This window comes from Meleagris gallopavo, chromosome 5 (genome assembly GCF_000146605.3).
Source record: "Meleagris gallopavo isolate NT-WF06-2002-E0010 breed Aviagen turkey brand Nicholas breeding stock chromosome 5, Turkey_5.1, whole genome shotgun sequence".
Taxonomy (NCBI): domain Eukaryota; kingdom Metazoa; phylum Chordata; class Aves; order Galliformes; family Phasianidae; genus Meleagris; species Meleagris gallopavo.
The window spans coordinates 25,307,010-25,330,907 of record NC_015015.2 but is presented as its reverse complement, the minus strand read 5'-3'; the positions used below and the strand labels follow the sequence as shown (position 1 = coordinate 25,330,907).

The 23,898-nt window shown below is 38.3% G+C and overlaps 1 protein-coding gene across 14 annotated transcripts in view; it reads right to left on the bottom strand.

The window, feature by feature from the left end:
* Window positions 1-23,898, bottom strand: part of NUMB (NUMB endocytic adaptor protein) — a 91,042-nt gene that overhangs the window by 22,304 nt on the left and 44,840 nt on the right. For 9 of the 14 annotated variants that reach the window (XM_010711469.3, XM_010711470.3, XM_010711468.3 and 6 more), the window contains 3 exons: window positions 23,643-23,756; window positions 14,182-14,325; window positions 2,721-2,795 (listed from right to left, as the gene is read on the bottom strand). In XM_010711469.3, the coding sequence (XP_010709771.1) occupies window positions 2,721-2,795; window positions 14,182-14,307 (201 nt within the window). In that variant the 5' untranslated portion in view covers window positions 14,308-14,325; window positions 23,643-23,756. Of the gene's footprint in view, window positions 1-2,205; window positions 2,349-2,720; window positions 2,796-14,181; window positions 14,326-22,802; window positions 22,805-23,642; window positions 23,757-23,898 lie in introns of those variants that run through there. The other 5 variants (XM_019615595.1, XM_010711474.3, XM_010711477.2 and 2 more) reach the window with 3 other exon arrangements.

Below are 23,898 nucleotides of genomic sequence, written 5' to 3'. Positions count from 1 at the left end.
AAGATTTACCATCATCTGGTTTAAGTTCTGCAAGATGTGCTCAAAAATGATTGCGGCATATTCAACCAGCAGATAACAAAGGACCTGGAAGGATATTTCTCCACAATAAAAAGGTGAAAGAATTTGACTGCATCTTTTTTTTCTAAAGCAAAAATTAAGATATTCCTGAAATGAAGATCAAGTTTCGTATTTTTCTTGACAAATCTGAAAAGGTTTTAAAGTCCAATAGTCAACCCTATAAAAAAAAAAAGGACATATTTCAGTTCCCTAAATAGCCAACTGTTGGAGAATAAGAATTAAGAGGAAAACATATTTATCAAAATTTGACAGAGAGAACTTAGTTTTAGAAGTTGCAAGTATGGCAACAATTCTGTCTCTAAGAGAACTGAACTGTTTCTCATAGACCGGATTCATAAGAACTATACAATGCCTGCAAAGAAAACAAAGATTAAAATAGGTCACATACATTCGTATGTAGTTTAACTATATGGAAAATGAAGTTCAATTTTTGTAAAGCTGGTCTTTCCGTTTGAGCACTGCACCTCAAACTTGAAGTTCTTTCAAGACCAAGAGAAAGCCCATTGAAATAACCAAGCACTATAAAAGCAAAAGACTGCCAAAGGAGCAAATTGCTTTCTTATCACATTCCCTGCATGCTGAAACAACATGGAGAGGTATGGCTTTTCCTTGTTAAGAGAATACACTGTACAGAACAGAGCTCTCAGCAATGGAAGAATCCTAAAGAAATGCTCACAGTTTAAAAGCCCCACAGACGGGGTGGGGATCTGAGAATGGGGGCACAGTTTGAATCGCAATGAGCAACTTCAGATGAAGCTTGGGTCTGATGGTGTCTAACAGCTCAAGGGCACAAAGCAGTTTCAGTAATCTGAATATTCCTCTTGGGGCCCAATGAGAATTCCACATCCGCTTCCCTATTTCCAGCACTGACAAACGAGACAATGCAAGCAGAAATCCTAAGACACACACCTCTGTCCTATTTGCACATAAACATAAACTTCTAAGAGCAAAAGAAATAAAAATCATCTGAATAAAAACACTGCATTTATGAGAATGGGCAATAAGTTGATGCCATTCAGAATAATCATAAAGCACAGAAAAGAGAGATCAAATTAGTTACTTCTAGGGAATGCGCTGTAAGAGTTAGATGTCTTACATTTGAATCAATAATTCAGATGATCAAGAATCACAACCCTAGCATTATCTGGATTCCAGAAGAAACTGGGTGCTATGTTTTCACTGTGCCTCATTATTTATAAGCTTAGCTACACTTAATTGGTTTGTGGACTGAAAGTTTATAAAAAGACCTAGAGAGCACATACTTCACAGCACAGCTCCCCAGAGAAGGAGATGAGAGAAGCTGCAAAAAGAAGATACTGGAACATTATTCAGTGTGCTAACAGAAAGTATCCCGATACAGTGAAAATCAGAACAGGACATAAATGGATGCAACTCATTATGTGGTCAGTACTTGCATTTTTAGCTACATAAACTAAATCCACAGAACAAAAACTAATTTACGTTCTGTGTGGTCCTTTTTAATAAAAATCAGTCACCAATCACTGCTGGACTGAATGGGAACAGATGGGATGCGGCTAGAACAGGTTGCTAGACACTGGCTGAGAGAGAAAAGAATGAAAAGACTTGATTTTAATCAGAGCAGTAAAGCAATTCAGAAACTTTACAACACAACAGAAGGAAGATAACCTATAGTCTTCTGTTATGCCCTAGGAAAAACAGGTTTATTCAGAAGACATGTGAGTTCTCACATTTGGCGAGGAGAAAGAAAAAAATCATACCCAGTCAAAGATATCTTAAGTTAGCAAAGATGCAGTAGGAAAGTTAGATTTATTTCCAGTAATTTTGGCTGGTCTAGAAGGATACAAGAATTTCTTCTGGTAAAGGCATTACTGAAGCCTCTATATAGCTAGGACACGAGAGAAGCGATGAAAAGGACAGCAGCTCTCCATCTTCAATTAGACTTCAAATTCTAACATTCTCTCTTCCTCCTCTTCAGTGCTGTTCTAACCTAAGATTCTTAATAAATTGACCACTGACTTTCTACAGGGAAGAGATGACAAGACCTTGAAATGAGCTGTAGGAATACCAAGAGCTTTGAACGATTGCCATTTACGGGAGCAAACGTTCACAGAAGCCAAACTAAGAGCAGCCCACTTCATGACATACCAGAATTAGGCAGCCTTCAGGCAGGCCACTTCCAGCGGATGCAAGCCAGATTATTTCATGCATGACTACAATGTTGCAGTGCATTAGAAAAAAAAGCAGCCTAAATCAAATAATATTTTGTATAATAGAGGTGAATTAAGTCACTTTTGAAGTGGCAGGCAACAAAGGGAGAGGGAGAGAAAGAGAGGGAGAGAGAGAAAGAGAGAGAGGGAGAAAGACCTGTTAAAAAACAACGGTTGAATCCCATATGGGTACCCAACTTAGTTTGAAAGGTCACAGAGGATTTTTACACATTTGTTTTGCAAATAGTTTCTGCCAGTAGAAAGAACAGTTGTAACTCTCTCCCTCTCATCATCAGATTAGCACGTCCCCCTAACCACAGCAGTGCTCTCACACCAGCCAACTGTTCTTCTAAAGTGGGTCAAAAGTTCAGGCTTCAGCTGGAGCACTGCTGCCGGACTGTTTAGACACTCACAACCCCAAAGCCAGCTTTTTCATGAAACAAGTATACATACAGATTTCAGTCTCTTCACAGCATCTTCACAGATATGCATTCCTCTGGATTCATCCACTTCCACATGTCCCAGGTACTGTAGGAACAAGAATAGGAAGGTAAGAAGCGTAACAGCTTTAAAAACTACACATTTTCTGCATATTTATTATCACAGACTGCTTAAAATCACACCAAACAGAAATTGCAAGTTGCAAAGTTTTTTTAATTAACAAGATGATCCAGAATAACATTAGGCCACAGAGGAAGCAATTCAAAAAAATACATCAGTGTAGTGTGTCAGGAAACTGGATACTTGCATTTTATATAATGGAAAAATAGAAGTTCCTTGTGCTTTCCATTTCCACCCCTAACTTTCCCAGTCATGGTTCTTTTTGACAGAGGAAGGAAACGTTCTCTCAGAAACATTCATATCCTTACTCAAAGTACTTAATTCTTGAAGAAAGCCATGGAAGCTATTAGATAAAAGCTCTCTGACTTCTACTTCTTACTACAAAACTTAAAAGAAATTTATCCTGATTTACATGACATTGTAAGACTGCACGAAATCCACTATTCATATTAGAGTAACTAGAGAGGAAAGAAAGGGTCTTAAAATATCAAATTAATATTTGTGGCATGATGAAACAGTAAAGATTTAATTATCTCTGGAGATGTCCCATACTATCACAGAACATCCTCCTAGAATGCTTCAATAATTAGGATACCAAGCTTGATTAGCTCAACAAAGAAAGATTTCCTTCCGTACTGAAGTGCTCCATCAGAATAACAAAGGAGATTCAGTGAATGAACTCACTCAGAAATATGGTTTCAAGATTTAATAGCAAATTGAAAGGCTTCTTGTTATTCTGGTTTAAGACGAGGGTTTTCAATGCAAGGCAAGATCTTGGAAAAGGCTGTCAACATACCAACATTCTTACCATTTAACAGCTGAGACTTAAAAGACCTCAAATGATAGAGGGCTTACTATGGGACATTTTTAAAATTGAGTAATTCTGGATGGAACAATTCTGAAAGAATTTCACTTAACCTACCCCAAACAGCCACAGAAGAGTTTGAAAAATACACTACATAGAAACTAGATGGTAAATAACAAAGATCCAACAGCTTTTCCAAAGTGAGCTCTGTGTGGCTGAAGACCTAAGACTGAATACCAGAGTTGCCAAAACAAGCTTGTATTCCATTAGCTGAACTTTCTGAACACTTGTACAAGATGTTCATTTCTCCATAACGCTAAGGGGACAATTAATCCTAATTAAATCCTAAAACTACATAAATGGTAACAACAGAAGACGCATTTACTACATGTCCAGAAGCACACATTTGTATCCACACCCATTAGGGATGCATCTGCAGTTCTGCCATGTCCATGCTGGAAGTTCCAGAGATGCAGAAATATTATGAATCTAACACGAGAAAAATTTGGTTTTAGGAGCCCAAGAAAGTTTGTCAACTGAAAGAAAAGGATAATATAAACAGGAATAAGGCTGAGGTCTGGAAAAGATGGGTAAACAAAGATATACGTGTGGAACGAGGCACCTAGCTTGCATTACTACTAAGTTAAACTTCTCGATTTCCAGAGCTATCGGCACATCTCTTTTACCCAAGTGTAGGCAAAACAGCCCCAACTGAAGATCCAAACTATTCAGCCCCTATACTTGGCAACCTGCCTTTTGCTTGGAAAAGGGAGAAACAGAGCAGGGTAAATATTGCCTCTTGTCACACTCCAAACCGGACAACCATTTCCCCGTGTTGCCAAACCTCTATTCAAGTCACATGCTCCAACTTTCAGCAATCAGTCATGCCGCTGCTGCTAGAGACAGCAAGTTTAGCTGCAGTTTTCAATACTGCTTCCACTCCAATGAATGGGGACATTATTGCACATATCAAGTGCATCTACCCACAGCAAAAGGGTACAATCCCCAGACCTCACTGAGCATCAATCAATTCTGAATTATAAAAGAAATTATGCTGCCACACAATACTACTTTATGATGAGTACAAAAGGTGCTTTGTTTGCATTTACACTTTACACTTAAAGCCCTTCATCAAAAAACTTATTCTTCCCAGTGCACCACTACTGCAGAAGCTAGCTGCTCACAGCTGTCAAGAACTGTGGCCTTGTACATTATACGGGCAGTTTCAGAAGTCTTCCTGAACATTGTTTGGACAGCTTTTTGATTTATTTATTTTTTTTTTTAGGTTCAAGTTCCCTCTATGTCCAAACATATTTAAGTTTCTTTCTATTGAAAATAACTGTCAGCTGCACAATGAGAACACTCCTGTCCTCTCTTTTTGCTACATCAACTTAAATCTCCCTTAAGCAGCAAGTCCTTTTCCAGGTCTTCAGGTTTATTTCCGAAATCCTTTCTCCCCCATCATGCTCAGTGTAGATATACCTGCCTCTGTACTGAAGCAGTGCTACACAACTACTTATCCAACCTTTAGCCACTAGTAAACAAAGGCCCAAATATTTCTTCAAGATATTTGGCAACCAGCTCTGATATGGACTGAAGCCTTCCCAGCTGCCTTACATTTTTAATGAGAAGCATTACATTGGAATTATATCACTACCTAACCTTAAATTTCAAGCATCAGCTCAACTTGCTATTATCACAGCATATTATGAATTTCAACATTTAGTAGAATAAGAAAAATACAGCTGCTAGTTAGATTAAGAATTCTGGTGTTTAGCTTCTCTTCAACTAAAAACAAACCAAGTTCTAATGTTCTGCCACATCAAAAAGATTGCATGGAAACCACTCTAAAAAGCAGATACATACAACGCATGCTTCGACACACAATTTTTCAACATCTCAAAAGAAGTTTCCCACTCAAACTAAAGGAGAAGAAGCATAATGCAAAGTGCCTGGGCAGAGACAGGCCATACATAACATAAAACCTCTTACAAATCCATCAAAGCATAGCACCACAAAGAAATACAGAGACTGGGACACGGAATAACAGTGGAAAAAATTGCATAAGGCATACCGTGATGGCTGGGGACTTAGCAGAACTCTCAGACTACCTGCAGAGAGATATCCTCATCACAGGAGTCACACAACCTAGCATGCCTGGAGAAAGCAAGCGCATTTCCATCATGGAAGTGCAAATGATGGGAATGCAATATCAATAATGAATGCCTTCCTACTTAATTTCCATAGCAACCATTTAGTGATAGCCACGACATCAGCAGTTCTCAGCCATAAGATGTTCTGTGAAAGATTTAATCGCTATACCAGAAATCAGCTAACACTGCTTCTACAGAAAGTGAAAGATCCTTTAGGGCAGAGTCCACATAAAGACTATCACAAAACGAAAGTTCCAAATAGAATAAAATACCTTCAAAAGTTGTAGGGGAGCCCCTTAACAAACATATTTCAAGAGAAATATTGCTTATTTTAGCATTTTCAGAGAAAAGATTATATGATGGTACAGCAGGTAATAAAAAAACCTCCACCTCAAGGCAATGAACTTTGTTTTCACAGATGAAACACCTCCTCCTGAGGCATTCAGTATCAGTCTTCAGTCACACACTGCAAAGCAATCAACACAGGAAGAAGTCAAACTGGCACACAGCAAAATGCACGTGGAACTTGAAAAACTTCATTCTTTTTCAGTATTTTACACCTTTTCTGATTTCATCTAAAATTAGGCAATTTATCACCTAGTATGTTTGGTGAAGCTGTCCCATTGCCTTCCCCAAGCATACACTTTTGTAAGTGTTCCTAGTAAAATACCATGAGCTGATGTTTTATGGCAGTAATATTGCTGGGCAGCAATGAAATCAGTCTACCATCTGTGTCCTAGTACAAGAAATACTACCTTGATCATCTTTGTTTCCTTTCACAAATACTTGGCTATCTCTGTTTTTGAAGAAGCAGAGTTCAACAGCATCGACTCAACAACTGCTGGCTCAAAGGAAGGACCTTACCCAGAACTCCTTCCATCATCTTCACTTACTGGAACACAGTACTACGCTGTTACAGTCTCTCTTCCAAACAGAGGCAGATAGACAAATTACTGAAATTTTTTCTGTATCAGCAGATGTTCACTTGGACTGTTCTATTTGCAGTAACAGATTAGGCTTTTCAGATTACATTTTAAACTAGACAGACACAAGAAAAGAGCTTACCAGAAGTCTCGGCCAAGGTGTCCTGTGCTAGCAAGCTAACTGCCATAGAGCAGAAAACCACCATTTCCTTGGATACTTTTCCTCGATGCAGTGACATTCCCATTTTTCTGTAAATACTGCTCTACTGCTATAAATAATATCCTGATTTGTAAGACTAAATATTTGGAATCTGCATGTGTAGATAGGCTTCTAGAAAAGGTATTGCTCAAGAATTAAAGCCTTAGCTCCACACCTTCAGGGTGAAACTCTGTCTTGTAACTAGACACAAGCTTAAATCCAAGAAGCCTGGACGTGCATAAAAGCTAAGCCACATTTCCACTGACCTCTAAGATTTACATATTCAAATTTATGTTGCTGCTTTTTAACTTAGTTTGAAACAGATGTTTGTTTACAGCTGTATAAGCACAATGACAAAAACTCTATAATTAATCATCAGTAGACAAACTTAGTAAATTCTCCTTAATCAAAACTACAGGTTAATTACGATGCTATACATTTCCTTAGGGTCCAACTTCTTCCACTGCCCTAAATCATCAGAATAGAAACACGCCTCGTTGATTTGTTACCCTCTCCCCAAACACATGCTGTTACAGCATCTTGGTGTGACCACACATCACACCCATCTGCGAGTCACGCTCTGCATTTCACTTACTGATTCTCATATTGTATTTACTAGTGTGAAGAAAAACAACACTGAGGGAATAAAAAAACCACTTTGGACCACAGCAGATAAAGTAACAAAGTTCAATGTGGATACGCAAATGCTCTACTCTTCTTAGTCTCCCTAAAATGTGGTTGAGGAGGAACTCGGTGGTTATGTAGGACACCACTTGCCTCAAGGCAGGATCTACTTCCACATCTACACCAGAGCAGTCAGCCCAGTACTACATCATTTCTGCAACCGGAGATCAATAGGGGAACACTACCTATCCTATAGCTTTTAACTGCCATACAGTTAGAAAGGGGGGGTTGATTTGCTGAGTTTACTGTGAATGTCTATCCTAACTTTCCCTTGGTGACCTTACACTCCTTACACTCACTACTCCATCCGACCCTTTACACCTTCATGCATGCTCTGTCAGACTTAGGTTTTCAGCTACTTGCTCTGATGTGCAATTCCTTTGAGTGTGGAAAAACAAAAAAAAGAATATCAAGTGTTGATAATAGTTTTATAAACAGTGCACAGGAACACATTCCAACTTTTGTTCCAGTTCTGCAAAAAATTGTTTCCATTTCTGACACTGGAAACCTTCTAATTTAGGAAAAAAGTAAAGAGTGTAGTGCCAATTTTTTATTTAGTTTACTTCCAATCCCTAAATTACATTTAAAAGATAAATTTCTACAAGGGCATCTAAATCATTTTTATGGCTCTAGGCATGAATGCTCATACCTTTGGAACAACTTGAAGTTTATTAAACAATTTAACAATTCAACCTTTAAAGACGAGAGGGTTTTCAAACTAAAACTTCATTTAAAGCTCCTTGTTTGCAAGCTACTCAGACAAAACTAAAGGTTCTTTAAAATGTAAAAAGTTTAAAGATTTGAGATTGAATTACACTCCCTTAATCATGACAAAATTACATAGGACTTTAAATAAAGTAACCTTCTGTTATCCACACACCTTCTGTTATAATAACCTTCTATCATAATTGTCTTCTTCCTGTGATCTTAAATGCTGCAGGAGTTTCAAACTTTACATTTGCTTGCTGCTGGGTTAGCATTCCATAGGAATGGTTACTGTTCATTGCTAACGTTGATTTGTTCCTTAAGAGGTAGGGATTTGCAGTGTTTCATGTGTAAAGCTCTGCAATGTTTCAGAAAGCAGCAGATTTGCCACTTTAACATCTCAAAAATGCTTAACATAGTTCCCAAGGACTGTTCAAGCACCTCAAGATTTCACAGTCAAAAATATCACATGCCTAACTTAAGGGGCCTTCAGCATCAACATGCTGCTAAAATCCTCACAGCTATTATGATTTCAAACAACTGGAAGAATACTTAGTGACACAAAATAACAGCCATCACCTATGCTGTACCAGTCTTTCTGATCTGGAAGAACAGAATGGCATGCAAATTATGTTTATAAACCAACTAAAAACAACCACCACCACCGCAAAAAGCAATTTATATATCAGATATTAAGTAATAAGGTGCACAATGTAAATTGCAAAACTAAAGAGGACAAGTGGGCTGCTACAATGGGTGTGAGAGCAGGCAGAAAACGGACAGGCAGTGGCCTACTCTTTGGTGGGCTATGTACATGTTAGTTACACAAGCCACTGCTCAGGCACATGGATCCCAGAGACACGAGCTGGCACTCACAGGTCCCAGTGGTGATAACCCACAAAGTTCAGAGATAGTTACTCTCTTTTCTGCACTTTTTTTTTTAAATTATAATTAATACATTAATTCACTCACATAATGCAATACACAGCCTTCCAAACACCTCCCATCAAAGTAAGGGAAAGAAACGAAGCAGTTGAAGAGCGTTGATCTGAAATGCTAGCTCCTGTACATGATACATGACTGTACAACTGTATCCATATGGCTTTTATTTGTCAACACTACCAGAGAAAAATCAAGACTCGGTGGAAAGGCTAATTCACATGATATGATACATTCAGCAGCAAACCCTGGATCACAGATGTGGTATGTTACTCCTCCCCAAGGACTTCTTTCATTGATAACTTTAGTCTTCCATTTGGAATAAATGAACTGAAATACACACACAACTAAACTTGCAGGTGACAGGTAACATTTAAGACACAAACTCAAAAGAGACGGACCTCCAAAAACTCAAAAGTGACAGAACAGAATTAATTCCATCACCCACATCTGTATCTAGTTGTTGCATCCTTCAGAAGCATGGTAGGAGGAATCAGTTGTAAATGTTCTAACATGTCTGGTTGGTTAGAACAACCAAGAACTTGGAAAAGGATTTGTTTAATTCTGTTAAGTAGAGTGAAGTGACCTATTTTTTCTGATACAAATTTAACAGGCTAGTTACTCTACAGATTATCTGTACGGACTAAAACTACTTACCCAGAGGACATCTGAAAAGGCATTTCAAACAAAAGAAGCCCTAGTGTCAAATATTTTAGTCATTAAAACATAGAACAGCTGCATGCTCTCAGTGAGGTAGTGTCTGCAGCAAGAACCCGAGTTTCAAAATGGGTATGTCAATGCACTTCATTTTTGACAGTTATGATTTACAAAGACTGTATAAAAATAAATCATAGTACCAACAAGAGCAGCATTAATTCTGTTAGAATAATCTTCTGAGTAGTTGTAAATACCTAAACTTAAATTCCTTATACGTTATATCTATCAGGCACAGTTTACTTCCCCCATCAGAAGCTTCACTACTGAAACAAAGAAGTTACTTTTCCAGTTGCTAGGACAGGGGAAGATGATTGTCACCTCTGAAAACACAGTTCTGTACAGATGTCTCAGCAGTTTTAACAGTTCCACACTTAATAAAAAGATGGCTCTGAGTACACCTATAAAAGATGCAGTGGATCACGTCTCCGCACCACAAGAGTCAGCACAGCCTTAAAATTACTGCCTAATGGGGTAGGAGAAGTCTGCAAGCTACCCTTGTAGCTAAATACAGCTAATACCTGAATACAACTCTAGTACCCTTTTGTACCTTTGTTGATAGACATACACCTGTCTCTCTGCTGAGGCAGTGGAGAGCAGAAAGCCATTCATTTCACATTCTAGTACAAAGGCTCTTTTCTTAGCCCAATTTCAGCTGATTCAAAAGAGGACAGATGAAAGAGCAGAGCAGGCAGGTCACTAACTGTTCCAAGGCCCTGTTTCAAATGTGTCAGATTACCGCCTGAGGCGTGGTTAGGTTCCAAATACAGACAAGGGCTAGCTGTAAGATCCTACTCCTGGACAACTGAGAAAACATGATCAGCAGCTTGTTGCACGCAACAGACATTCTGAAAACAGTGGATAAATACAGATTGTGAAAGTGAGGTGTCAGTACCTAAAACAGTATGACCCCAGGATTATCATAAGCTCTAAACTTACGAGCACAGCACTGAAGAGAACAAACTGTGCATCAAATCTGCTTCCGAGTTTCAAGGCAACAATGGCACAGGAATTTTACCAATACTTTCCATAGAGCACCTTCTCTACCAAAACACAGTTGTACAATAGGTGCAGAGTTGCTCAAAACCCACTGCCACGCTTGCAGACTATAATTAACAGCCAGGATCAGCTGTGGATGCAGCACAGGTAGAACTTCAAGAGCAGTACCAATGTAAAACATCTTAGTAACACTGAACTTGTTTGTAATACAGCATCCTCAAAGCACAATGAATGAACAGCTACTAGAGTCCTGTCCAACACTAACAGAACAGAGCCTGGAGGCAAGAAGAAATCCTATTTGCAATGTGACTTTCAAAGTGGTTCCACATACTCTCTAAAATCTATAAAAAGGATAAATCTGTGCTAGCACTCTACAAACACCCCAGGTCTGGGCCAAAAAAATGCCTGAAGGCAAGAAGTTAAACACACCAACTTAACGCTATTTTAAGAGAGTGATACATCTTTCTCACATCAAACTTTCATGACCCCTTTTACAAGAGAAACTAAGAGCAAGCATTCCCCAGTTTGTTTGCACTAGTCTTCTCTCTCTCTCACAAAAAAAAAAATATCCTACCTAAATAAGTTAGCAAGCATCATAAGAAACAAAGCCCTGACCATGGCTTCTATTCCAAAACTTTTCTGTATTTTCCTTTCATACAGAAAACCTTAAAGACAGCTACAGAATATCTGTTAACGCTTCTTGGGTCTTCACCAGCTAAAATCTTAGACACTGCTTTAAAAGTCAGACTTTGATCTTGCTACTCAGCTATGTTCTGAGCTTTTAGGAGCTAGGGCAGATGATTTTTAGGGAGTGCAGGCAAAGCAAAGCATAAAGAATAAGGATGGACTAATCCCCACAGACACACGTTAAACTGTGGTTGAGAAGCTACAGGCAACTACAGCACCATGCTGGAATGCTAAATAGGGATATATAAAAAAAAAAAGGCAGTTTTCACTATATTTCAGTATGCACTCCTATTAGTTGACTATTCTTAGTAAGATATCTCATTTTACTTTGCTCCATTGAGGAACACCAGGAAGAAAAGACACTCCATCAGATATTTAAAGACATGGGCAACAGCCCACTTTTCCAGGAATACATATACTTCTGAATAATACCCAAGAACTGTGTAACAGGATGCTCTCCTTCAATAGCAATAGTTCCATTCTTTTTGTGAGCAAAATACAGTACCACCCACTAAACCTCTGACTCTACATCTGGTTTATCTTGTTCACTCACAATGCCATACTTCCTGTCTGTATCTACAAAACACCAGCTAACACCCACTTTGCATCTCAAGCCCCATGAACACTTTCCACGACTGCTCTTCTCAAGTCTGTGAAGTTTGGAGGATACATTCAAACTCAATAAACAAAAGCACCTCAATGTCCAATGCTTCTGATTTTAAGCTTTCATCTAAATACAAAATTGTCAAATATAAGTGGCAAATATTCTGATGGAATCAAGAAACACAAATAAAGATGTATTTACTTCAGAGTTGTTTTCCAACGACCTAATTAACTCAGTGAATTCTAATACAAAGTAAGCAAATGGGGCTAAACAAGTTCCAGCCTGAGGACAGGATGCAACAACTCATCCATCTCTATGCCTTTTCACCACTGAATGGTCCAAAACCTTTTTCAACTTTGGGTGCATGTGCCCAGAATAGATGAATGCTTCATTTAAATACAGGAAGCATCTGTCATTGTAAGTGCAAGTCTTAACCAGGAGTTTAAAGAAGAAAACCAACACAAAAGTCAGTCTTTAAAGTGGTTCACATCTTTTACGTTCAGTCAAGGAATGAAAATACTTCGAGTTAAACTAAATGCCTAAATATTCAGTGTAATATTTTAGCTTTAGCACTTATGTCTAAGACTACAGTCTACTGTAAGACTATTAAAATGATGATCTTCAAGCTCACGATTCTATTCCCTCCTATACCGCATTAACATTTTGAAAAGCCTAATCTAAGTTTAAGCTTCCACAAAGCAGTTACTCAATTTCAAAGCTCTGGCAAAATACCATCTCTCTCTTTAGTATTAGATTACAATTCCTTCATTCTAGCAGGAAACTAACGTAGGACAGAGATAAATGGGCAGGCAGGCAACCATAGCAAACTAGAAAGTTAGCTTGCGCATTGTATATCCCAGAGAATACATTAAAAGCACACACAAGCAACTGTAATAAGATAAAATGGGACATGAACATAGCATCAAAATTATTCCACCTTTATAGAGCACCTGCACATACCCATAACTTTACAAAAATATTTAACAGCCAACTTGAAGAGTTCCATCTAGCAACATCACCAGTTTAACAATTGCACATAATATTATACAGGTAATAAAAGATTCTCAAGTGTCAGAACCACACACAGCATTTTCCTCACGCATAGATACGGAAAACTAACAATTAACAGCTTAAATAAACGTCATCTGTTTACAATCTACTGTAGAAATGGTATTGGTATGTCTTCAGGAAGAGTTTTTGATTACAAGCTGAGCAGATGCAGCAAGACACCTTAAATTCCTTCCTTCCTTCTTCTTAGTAACATTAAATATTATAAAATAAACATTAAAAATGTGTTATTTCTCAGAAAAGGTGGGAGAATAAATGAAAAAACCTGCTTACAGTACTGCGAATTTGGAATTGTTCAAGGAATTGATAAAAGCAATTTCAATTTCACACATATGAATAATCTGTAACACACACCAAAAAAATAATAGAAGACATTCAAATTTGTAAGTGCTTATACCTCAAGTACTGGAAGGAAACCGAGGCATTTCTTTATGACATTTCCAATTATCCAAAGGGAGGGGTTATACTTTTCAAGTATAAGCTACCACTTATCTTATGAATAAAACCGTAACTATAACTTCATTTTAACTGATAGAATCTAGTACTTCTTCCATGCAATCCATGAGGTGTATCATTTCTGCTCTTCCAGAGAAATGAAGACGAATTACATCACTCCTCTGCCTAGCTATGTGATTTATTTCAACTAAATAATAGTGTAGGATGCATCAGACAATGACTTTCTAAGGCATTTGTTAAGATGATTCATCTGGCTTTAAAAAAAAAAAGCCACATCGTTTGCAATGAAGGCTGACCGTAAAATAGGTCAATGTGTAATGAAGCATACTTCTGGCTCCTGCTTGCCAAAAAACCCCAAATAATAATTCATGGCAAAAGTATCTCACAGATACCCAAAAGAAAGGCAGAAATTCTTACCTTAACAGGGAAGCTGCACTTGCCAGTACGAACGCCTTCCTCATCGGTCTGCCACTGATGAGGCCTACTGGCCTCCGGCACATAGACATCTTTCTTTCTTCTAAAGCTTTGCCGTAATTTATTCATTTCTCAGATGCTGATGTCCTAGAAGAAGAGGAGAATTATTGCAAGTGGGCACCAAACACATTTAGCTGCTTCCAGTTAACTAGCATCACCACAAACATCCGTGTGAAAACTTCTGAACTTCTGCAGTATGAATAGAGGTCCCTGTGTAAGGGAAATGCTTTGGACAAAGGCTCAGAGAAAGGGGGATAAATATTCACTTCAAAGCAGAAGACAAATCCACATTACTTAACATCTTTCCACTGAAGCATCAGACCCAGAAGTAACTATTACTCTGAGCATAAAATTACCTAAAATAGCTGACAGAGAAGTTCTGAAAAGTGATGGACTCGAAATCCTGCCTCCTTGAATTTATACACCTAGAGCAACCACGCAGGGAATGAGTAGCATAAGTTTCTAAGGCACCCATACAAGACAAGAATTTCTAGCCTTAAAATGTCCCCCACAGTTAACTGCTTGTACTGTTCTTTATGAATGATAGGGTCACTGAGGGAGATGATGCCAGCTTTTACGCAGTAACCAAGCTAGCACTTCTGTTCAGAAGAGAACTGGAATTCACTGCTCTTAGACTACACAAGACTAAGTGCCAGTTTCTACCAGGAGTGGATTGCTCAACAATCAAGGTGCAGAGCTGGGAGCATCAATACCTCTGTCTACAAGCACCCTGCGTCTGTGTGTATGTGCTAAGGAAGCCACCAACTCGAGAAACAATAACCCAGAAGTGTAACAACAACAAGCAGTGAGTGGTAGACTGGAGCCCAGGTCTTGAGAGGCATGTTCTAAGCCCCACTTATCTACTGGTGGAAGTTCTCATTAAAATAAGAGATACATTTGAGGAAAGCATTGAAAATCTCAAAACAATTACCCCTTCCAAAGGAGGAAGGTAGTTCTATAGTTACACTCCCAGAGACACTCTAAAGATGCTTTTTTATACACTATACACTTCTATGTCAGTTCTTGTATACTCAACTAAACTTTATAGACATGCTCACTTACTACACTGAAACTACAGTTAGCAAAGAAGCCATCCAAGTAACAGCTAATACATAATAACTAATAAAAAGACTCAACATTCAGCTACAGAAACAAAATGATATGGCATACAATGCGGAAAATAAAGAAAATATGCCAAGAGGCTTTTTGAGATAATACTCTTCTTTCCTGAAGAAAAAACTTCCTTACAAACACTGCATCTCATTTGGGTACAAAGATGCTGCAGAATGCAAGGCAGCAAAAGCTAATTTGATTATATATGCTCATTTTCCATTACATTAACTAAGCTGCAGAATACAGAAGTTTATGGGTGACAATGGGTAGACTTGGAATGAAAGCAGCTTTAAAATCACTTTGAACACTGACTTTAAACCCTAAAAAGAACTGCAACACTTTCCAGTTAAAACTGCTTGATACAGGTAAGAAAAATCTGCATTCATGTTCACAGTATCTGATTAAGCAGCTTAAACTCAAGATGAAACAACTTCAAAACTGAACACAAGCAAGGAATGAAAACCATTATAGAAAACCAACGTCTGCTGATCAGCTCAATTAAAGGCAGTCAGTTGTTTTCACATCTCATTGAGCACTTAACTATTTCAAGTAACAAAAAGATAAGGGCACAGGTAAAGAACAGCACTGTATCATTAAAATCAGGACATTTAAGTGTGGTAAAATTTGTATTTGAAGTTGTGATTAAGCGTGCAGTTTATGTTCAAGAGTTCAGTGATCAATGCAATGCTGCCTGGACCTGCTGCATTGTGGGACATTGTCCAGCACATGGAATAATTCACCACGTATTTCTACAACAGTAAAAAGGCAAGGCAAACTTCAACTTTTGCAGCAACAACGTGTGTTCAGAGCTGCTTCTCCCACACAGCCCATGAGATTGGGACTCTATCATCCACTTATTCCTTCCAGGAACCTCACTCCACAGAGAAGCCTGAGAATAAGAGCTCCTGAACCATATATACTTCCTATGATAAGCTGAAGTGGCATTTTGCCCAAAGTACTTCCTTCTTACTAAAAAAACAAACCCATTTTCCTGCTTGTTCTAATTTTGCAGCCACGCTGGCAACAAGCACTTTAAAAATAGCTTTCCTATTTAACAGAAGTGCTGACAAATGGCAAGATTAACTTCTGGTCAGGTGACCAGCAAGCTTTCTCCAGCCACCACACTCCTATTTCCTGAGATCTCAGAATGTCGCGAGTGGGTTGTGAAATACTTTGTCACAAAACCAATTCTTTTGCTGGCAGCACGGACATCATCCCAGTACAGCTGGATCTGTCACTTGATGCAAAAGCATTAAGTCACACAATTCACACAGGATGCACACTTGAGGATTCAGGAGAAAAGCACATGAATTGTCGCACTTGGATGCTGAAATCCTCACTAAATATATCTGGAGCTCAAAATCACTGCCCAGGATTTGCAGAAAACACCCAAATGAGTATTGTCTCCTTCAGTTCTCTGCAGCGCACTCCATGTTTACAGAGAAATACAGCATGTCTGTGGGTACAACGACAGATGCCAAGAAGCTAGCGGGGTATTTTCTACCGAAGTGACCGCACTACTGACACTAAGTAGTATAGTACTCAGTCTCTGGATTACAAAGGCTGGAAAAAAACAGTAACAGAATTTGCAGGTTCAGAAATTCATTTGTGTCCTATTATTAAAAATACTTTAAAAATCCACAAGATAAAATTAACAAAAACACTATTCTAAAAAAACACTTATTTCCTTTCCACGTGTACAACCCAACATCCAGTTGGGTGAAGAGAAAGGACAGCGGATAAATAGAAACCGAAGACAAACCTGGCCAAAAAACAAGATGAGAAACTCAAAAAGCTAGTTAAAATAAAAAGCAGCGCCTTATATGAGTCTAACAAATCAAGGCTGAAGACAGTGAAGTTCTGGAGAGATGAAGACACAGACCCACTTTGGGTCTGAAGGCTGCCTTTACCAGAGGACTCACTGTAGGCTGCCCAGCACTTGAATGGCCACAACCCTAGCAAAAGTGGTGGAAGTTGTTTTTGTAATTTAAGAGATTACAACGTGAGGCTAAACATTAGACCAATTCACAAAGCACCATACAAGTATCTATACAGGCATGGAAAAAAAATAAATATATTCACACCCTGAGTTTTACATTTGACAATTATTTCTAATTCAAATTGATACATACTTAACATTCTGAAAACACAGCTATTTTTCTGTAGTAATAACAATTTGAGGAGAGCTTTGGCACTGCTGTTCTTTCCACCAGCACCTGCAAAGGTCTAATTCCAATTCAGTTCACTGACAACTAAGGCAGAACACAGACAGAAACACTAAGTACACGTTGGTTGAAGCATTCTTGGCTTCATGGCCTTGCACACCACCAGGTAATGGCTACAGAACAAATTACTGCACGACAGACATGCATGTTTATTCATACCTTATTAGCTACTCCGCTTTACCACTGTGTTTACTTTTATCCCCAAAGAAATGCAAGCCAATAATTTACCCTTCAGTGCAAGACGAGTACACTTGCACATTAACTGAAGCTGGATCATGTGTGAGTTGCTGATGATGCAAATTGGAGCTTGGTTTGCCGTGCACAAGTTAACTCATGGAGCCATGCCTTCAGATAAGCACTTCATTTACATTCTGCATAAATGTTTCCCTGAGAGCAGTTGCTGTTACAAGCTAATTCAAAGTACAGCATCCACAGGCAAAACAACAATTCAGTACTGGTACCTGAGCTGCATCACAAGATTAAATGGTTAGATTTTAGGCTAGTGGCACTACCTAGTAAGATTTTCTCACTTGAAACAACCACTCACAGTTTCAACACTGAGGAAAACAAAACCAATAGAAATCCATTTAATGTTCTTAGCTCTAGCCTTAAAAAAGATTACTTAATCTGCACTTGTTAGATTGTGACTTTTGTTTGCGGTGGAAGGGGATAAAAAAACTGATTTTAAGCAATTCCTCAGTTGAGCTAGGTGTGTTTGAAACCAGGCTGTTTGGGATCACTTGCTGTGCTCTCTGAGAATCAAGTACTGTTCCCTATTTACTTTATCAAATAAAAAAAAGTCAGGTCAAATAAGGGCAAAGCACCCCTGACAGCCTGCAACAAACAGAGTAGCCAAGGTTTGGGAGATAGCACCTGCCCTGCAGTCCTCCTGCAAGCACAAAGCATGACAAGCAGACTGCATCTGCACATTTATAGAATTCCTGGATGCATACATTCCAAATAACAGAGAAATCTGGGCTTAAGAGCAATGCATTTAGGTATCACCCTAACATTAAAAATAACTCATACAGCTTCCTTATGAAATGAACTCAATAAATGTGTTACAATCAGACTATTAAGAAAAATGCCATGCAGCTGAGGAAGAAACAGCTGCACAACTATCAGCCCCATGGGCTTTTTCCCAGTGAAACACATTCACTATTGCTAGTACAAAGGACCAAACCAAACAGATCAACAGGTTCACTGTCTTTAGTATGTTTTTTCTGTCTTTATATCAAAGTTTGTGAATAAGAATGTTCCAGATTTACTTGATATTTTAGACCTAAGAGAACATGTACATTACCTTGATGTCATAAAAGAAAATATGCTTGCTCAACTTATTGATTAGAGCAACACATCAGAAACACTCCTCAACATGACTGTGAAGATTGGGATCCTCAGAAAACTGTGGTTTTGTGCTTTCATGTGAGTGCATCCTAGTCACACCCATCCTAAAACTCATATCTAACAGCTACCTTTTAGCATTATGAAATCATGAATTTTATTACGAAATTTGTAGGAGTCCACCCACACCAAGAAGTACAAATAGCCCTAACTTCCACGTTTCAGAATAACATTCTGCATTGCTTTTCTTTGCAAAGTTCAGTAAGTTGTTGATACTGTAACCTTACTGGAAACCTTGGTTAGAACCAGGATGTGATGACATCAATAAGGAAATGTGCTTATTTCAAGTCTTGTGAAGACTTAAGTCTTGGCAGCTGTATCTGTCTGTAGGAGTGCAAATACAGTAATATAAAAAGATCTATTCTGCTTCCCAATGCACAGTCAAGATGACTGTGTAAGAATGTTTCAGTCATAAGAGGCGAGGTAGACAAGTAAACATACTGCAGCCAAGGTAAATAGCGTGTTCCTGACTATTATAAAGCTTCAAGAATGAACTTTTATTCCTCTGAAAAATCCTTAGTAAGCATTGATGCTAAACAAACGTTTTCCCTCCTCTCCCACTTGCACCACATAAAAACATGTAATGCCCTATCTCTTCAAACCCTACCATAAAGGTTAGCCAAAACTTACTGCAGCAGCTTCACTGCAATTATTCACCAGCATGAGAACACAAAGTACCTTTATCTTCTAAGGAAGAAAAGGTCATTCCATGTGTCAAGTTTTGAATACAGAATGTTGAGCCTTTTTGTAAGTTTAGATCCCATAAAATCTAATTAAATCCAGCACTGTCACACTAAAGTAAATGAAGGCATGTAACCATACGAGCATTCTCAGTAAAACGTTAACAGTCCAGTTTACGCAATCCAGTATGACTAAACTACATTATTCACCACATGGCTTTCCAACCCATTTACCCTTTCATTACCCAATTAAGATCAAAAAAATATAATACAAGTAAGCATTCTAAGACACAAAAATACACAAAGATGAAGTATGAGCCCATAATAAATACATTTCATTATTGCTATTAATTAGAGCTTGAGTTTGGGATATTTTCCAAGTTGCAGAAAAAGAAGTGTTTGGTAATGTAAAAAAAAAAAACAAACACAAAAATAAGCATATCAGCTGCAGATTATTGCACATGTCACAGTCTGGGAAGCTTCAGATTGTTTCTGGTGACACGCCTTCCAGCTGTGGAAGTAATATTTAGACAATATTTGAAAATACAACAGAAACTGCAGTTTTCAGCTACTTAGACAAGTCCAAAGGGATCTGGGCTATAATCATAACATCCATTTATCCAATAGTGTGCTTAGAAACTCTGATGTTCTGACCATGTAAGTTGAGGTACTGGCTATCTGCTGAAAGTCCTCAGTGTGCAGAAGTTTGCACTTTTAAAACAGTCAATCTGATCGCTTCAGAAACAGCTGTAGTCCATAAAGATGCCAGTACCTATCAGACTGTGCTCTCCCACCTGAGCTTAGGTAACCCATCATGTGAACACTCTACAGCTGCTTCCGAGCACTCTTTTTTTCCCTGCATCACAGCTGAGGGTGAATAAAAGAGAAAATGTTAAAACAACACGGTCTTACTGGCAAAAAGCAGAGTTAAAAATTGCACACAACTTACAAAATACCAGGAAATGAAATCATGACTTGTACTCCAACACACTACTAACAGTTGGTGGCTAAAACATCCAGCTACTGTACATCCTGACCTAAAGCTCAGAATTAACATTTTAAGATCATACACCAGTCTGTTCAAACAGCTATCTGCATGCTGCAGCAACAAAACGCAGAGTTCAGCGCCCCACAACAGTATGCAACAGAAGTACCAGCACAGCAGCCCCCCTTTTCCAGACTCTTAAAAGTTGAGCTGACAAGAAATTCAAGTGTGATCATCGTAAGACCAAAGGTATTCCTAAGAGACGTCATGTTCCTTCTATCAGCCAAACAAACCACTTGCCCCTCCTTGTGCAAAACCTAACAAATACAAGAAAAACAATCCTCATTTTCTCCAGTAGTGACTATTCTAAAGCAAATGTCCCAATTCAGACTCCGCAGCCAATGACAGCTCTGACTACAGCTCCATACAATTTGCTTCTAGGTTTTGGTGCAGAGGTACAATGCAGCAATCCTTCTGTTACAGGTGATCACATTGCAAACAACTGTCAACCAAGAGCAAAAAGCACACCTCCTCAACATGCTACACAAAGCTAATCAAATTTTACCACCTAAAACAAGTGAAAATAAGCACAAGTTTTCTAAAACACCAGCTGTGCATTGTGGAAAGCAGTTCAGGCAATTCTGCTCTGCAGCTCATCTGGATGCATGTGACGAATGCTAACTAACCAAGCCATTTCTCTTCCAAGTGAATCATTCACATTTAGGGTAGCTAATTCTTGGATTTCAAAACAGTTTTGAAAAAAAGAACATTCCAGGTTTAAAAACCATCTTTCCAAGTACATGACAAACTCAGAAAATATACTAGATTTTTCTTTTTTGTTGTTTGGTTTTGGGTTTTTTGTTTGTTTGTTTAAAAAAATAAACTTAAAGGTCTGAAACAAAGGGACAGCATTTCTTTTAATCGTGCAAGTCCAGGGTCCAAAGTCTGAAATTGTCAGCACCAACAAATAGAAATGCATTTTCACTACCGAAAGAAAATATTAAGTTAAAATAAGCCTACTTTGTAGGTTAATAGGTCGCATAAACCTAAGGTTTTTACACTGGAGTTACTTCAGTAGTGCCAGTAAGTATTTCACAACCATGCAAACAATGTTTGAACAGACAAAGTTGCAACCAGTATGGCAAACATCTCCTATTTATAAGTAGAAAAGGTCAAATAACAAACTATACTTTTGCACTACTATCCTGATCCTTGCCTACTTACTGTTAGGTCAGCAACACAGGAAGGCACATTTTTTTGGTTCTGGATGTAAAGTGACAGCAGAAATTGGAAAAAAAAAGAAACAAAAAACCAACAACACTAAACCAGATTACTAGTAGAGCCTATTTAATCAAGGTAAAAATAGGTATACCCATACTAAGTATACTAAGTATTACAGTATACTAAACTGAGGCTTTGTTCCACAGAATGGATGTGCTCAACATGAAGGTGAAAGCCAGAGCATTTTGGAGAACTGATCCAGCAATAGTGCTCTGCACTGCCTGAAGTCCAGTCCAACAGTCTGCACAGCCCACATTCTGAATGTATTTGGAACAGTAAGCTACACATTTTTACTGACTTTGAGACACCTACAGAGGGAATGAATCACAGTGTTGACAAGTCTGTCAGCAAGAATGGCATGTATAGATAGCTAGGTAAATCAAACCAGGTAAATCTACAAGGATAGCAGCATGCTGGAATGTAGAACAGGAAGCCAAACTCTCAGCTGTGAACAGTGATTTTTGTTTTATTCTAAGAATGTTCACAAAACAGAGGAGGCCTCCATTTTATCCTGTCACTGCAGCTATCCTGTCACTGCAGCAGGCAGAAGCATTCAAACCCATTACTGCTTGGCTGTTCTTGTACAGCAATTCAAGTCACTTTCCTTGCTCCCATCCTCCAGCAGTTGAGTAAATGTAACTAAGATCTTTTCATCTCTACATTTTCTTCAGCTTGTTCACACTAAATCAGCCACGCTTTTGTCTGCAGCCAATGCAACAAGAAGATTAACTGTTACCAAAGGCGTTTTTAATATTAATTTCAAACTCAAAGTAAAATTGTGAAGGTCTTTGTCAAGCTTTTGTGGAGAATGGTGGCTTTTGATAATGAAAATGACCCCAGAGAAATGATACAGTCGCTGAGTCTGGCAATCAGAACTTCTGGTCACCCCTTATTAAGGCTCCTAAGAACAAATTTTTCTTCACCAGAAATGCAGTTCTTATTTATTATGTTAGGAATTCGTGTCAACATTTGTACACCTGTCCACTGCAAGTCTGAGTTGTTTCATAACTGTTTTCTCATAATAGCTCTTTGCAAAACATTGTCTGGAACTAATAGCATTATTTCTCAAATCTGTTTGCTTTACACAAATGTAATCAAATCAGAAGCTAGCTTAATTAAATCAGATATGAACTAAATCCATGTTCTTTTAAGCACACAGGATGCAGTGTTTTCTAAATTCTTCTCCTGGTATTAATGACAGTGAAATCACAACCAGTTAAGTACGTTTTAAAATATTCTGCATCCTCTCTAGATTCTAATACAACCCATATGCTCCTTCGCCAAGAACTCACAAGCTGTCTGAGAAACCTGTCACCACAGTCCCTATTCCAACATTCTAATCAGGATTCTTCAACACAATACCAGCTTTTCAGTACCATTTTGTCCATACACAATTTGTATTCCTTATGATTACACAGCACATAAAACTTCATTTCATGCCTCATGTTTCTCACATCTGCCTACTGTGAGAACTGTAAAAAGATCTAAGCACAACTTCAATGGCTTGCTTACACAGTGATTTTGGAAAATCAGATGTAAACACCAGAACTGAGGAAAGATGGTGTATTTCAAAGGCTTTCTCTTAAAAAAAAAATAATAATCTGGTTTATATAGTTTGCAACAAAAACAATTCCTCAATCCCAAGTACCAGAGAGTCAAAGTTACTAGAATATAACCTTCATACTGTAGCAAGAATATGTTGACTGGGTGACATACGTTTTTTTCTCAGGACCACCAGTAGTACTTCTCTAAAAACTCCTCTTGCAAAGTTCTTCACTTGGAGCTATAACCTTGACTCCATGGATACAGGAAAAGATGTGAACCTATGGGCTGAGAAAAAAAAAAACAGAGAAACGATCAAGACAGGCTCAGTATGGGCTAAAAATGCTAATGGGGCAAACAAAGAGTAAGGTGTTGGCCAGAAGGTATTAAGGGATAGAAAGATCGCATTTAAGGTTGTTTTTTTTGTTTT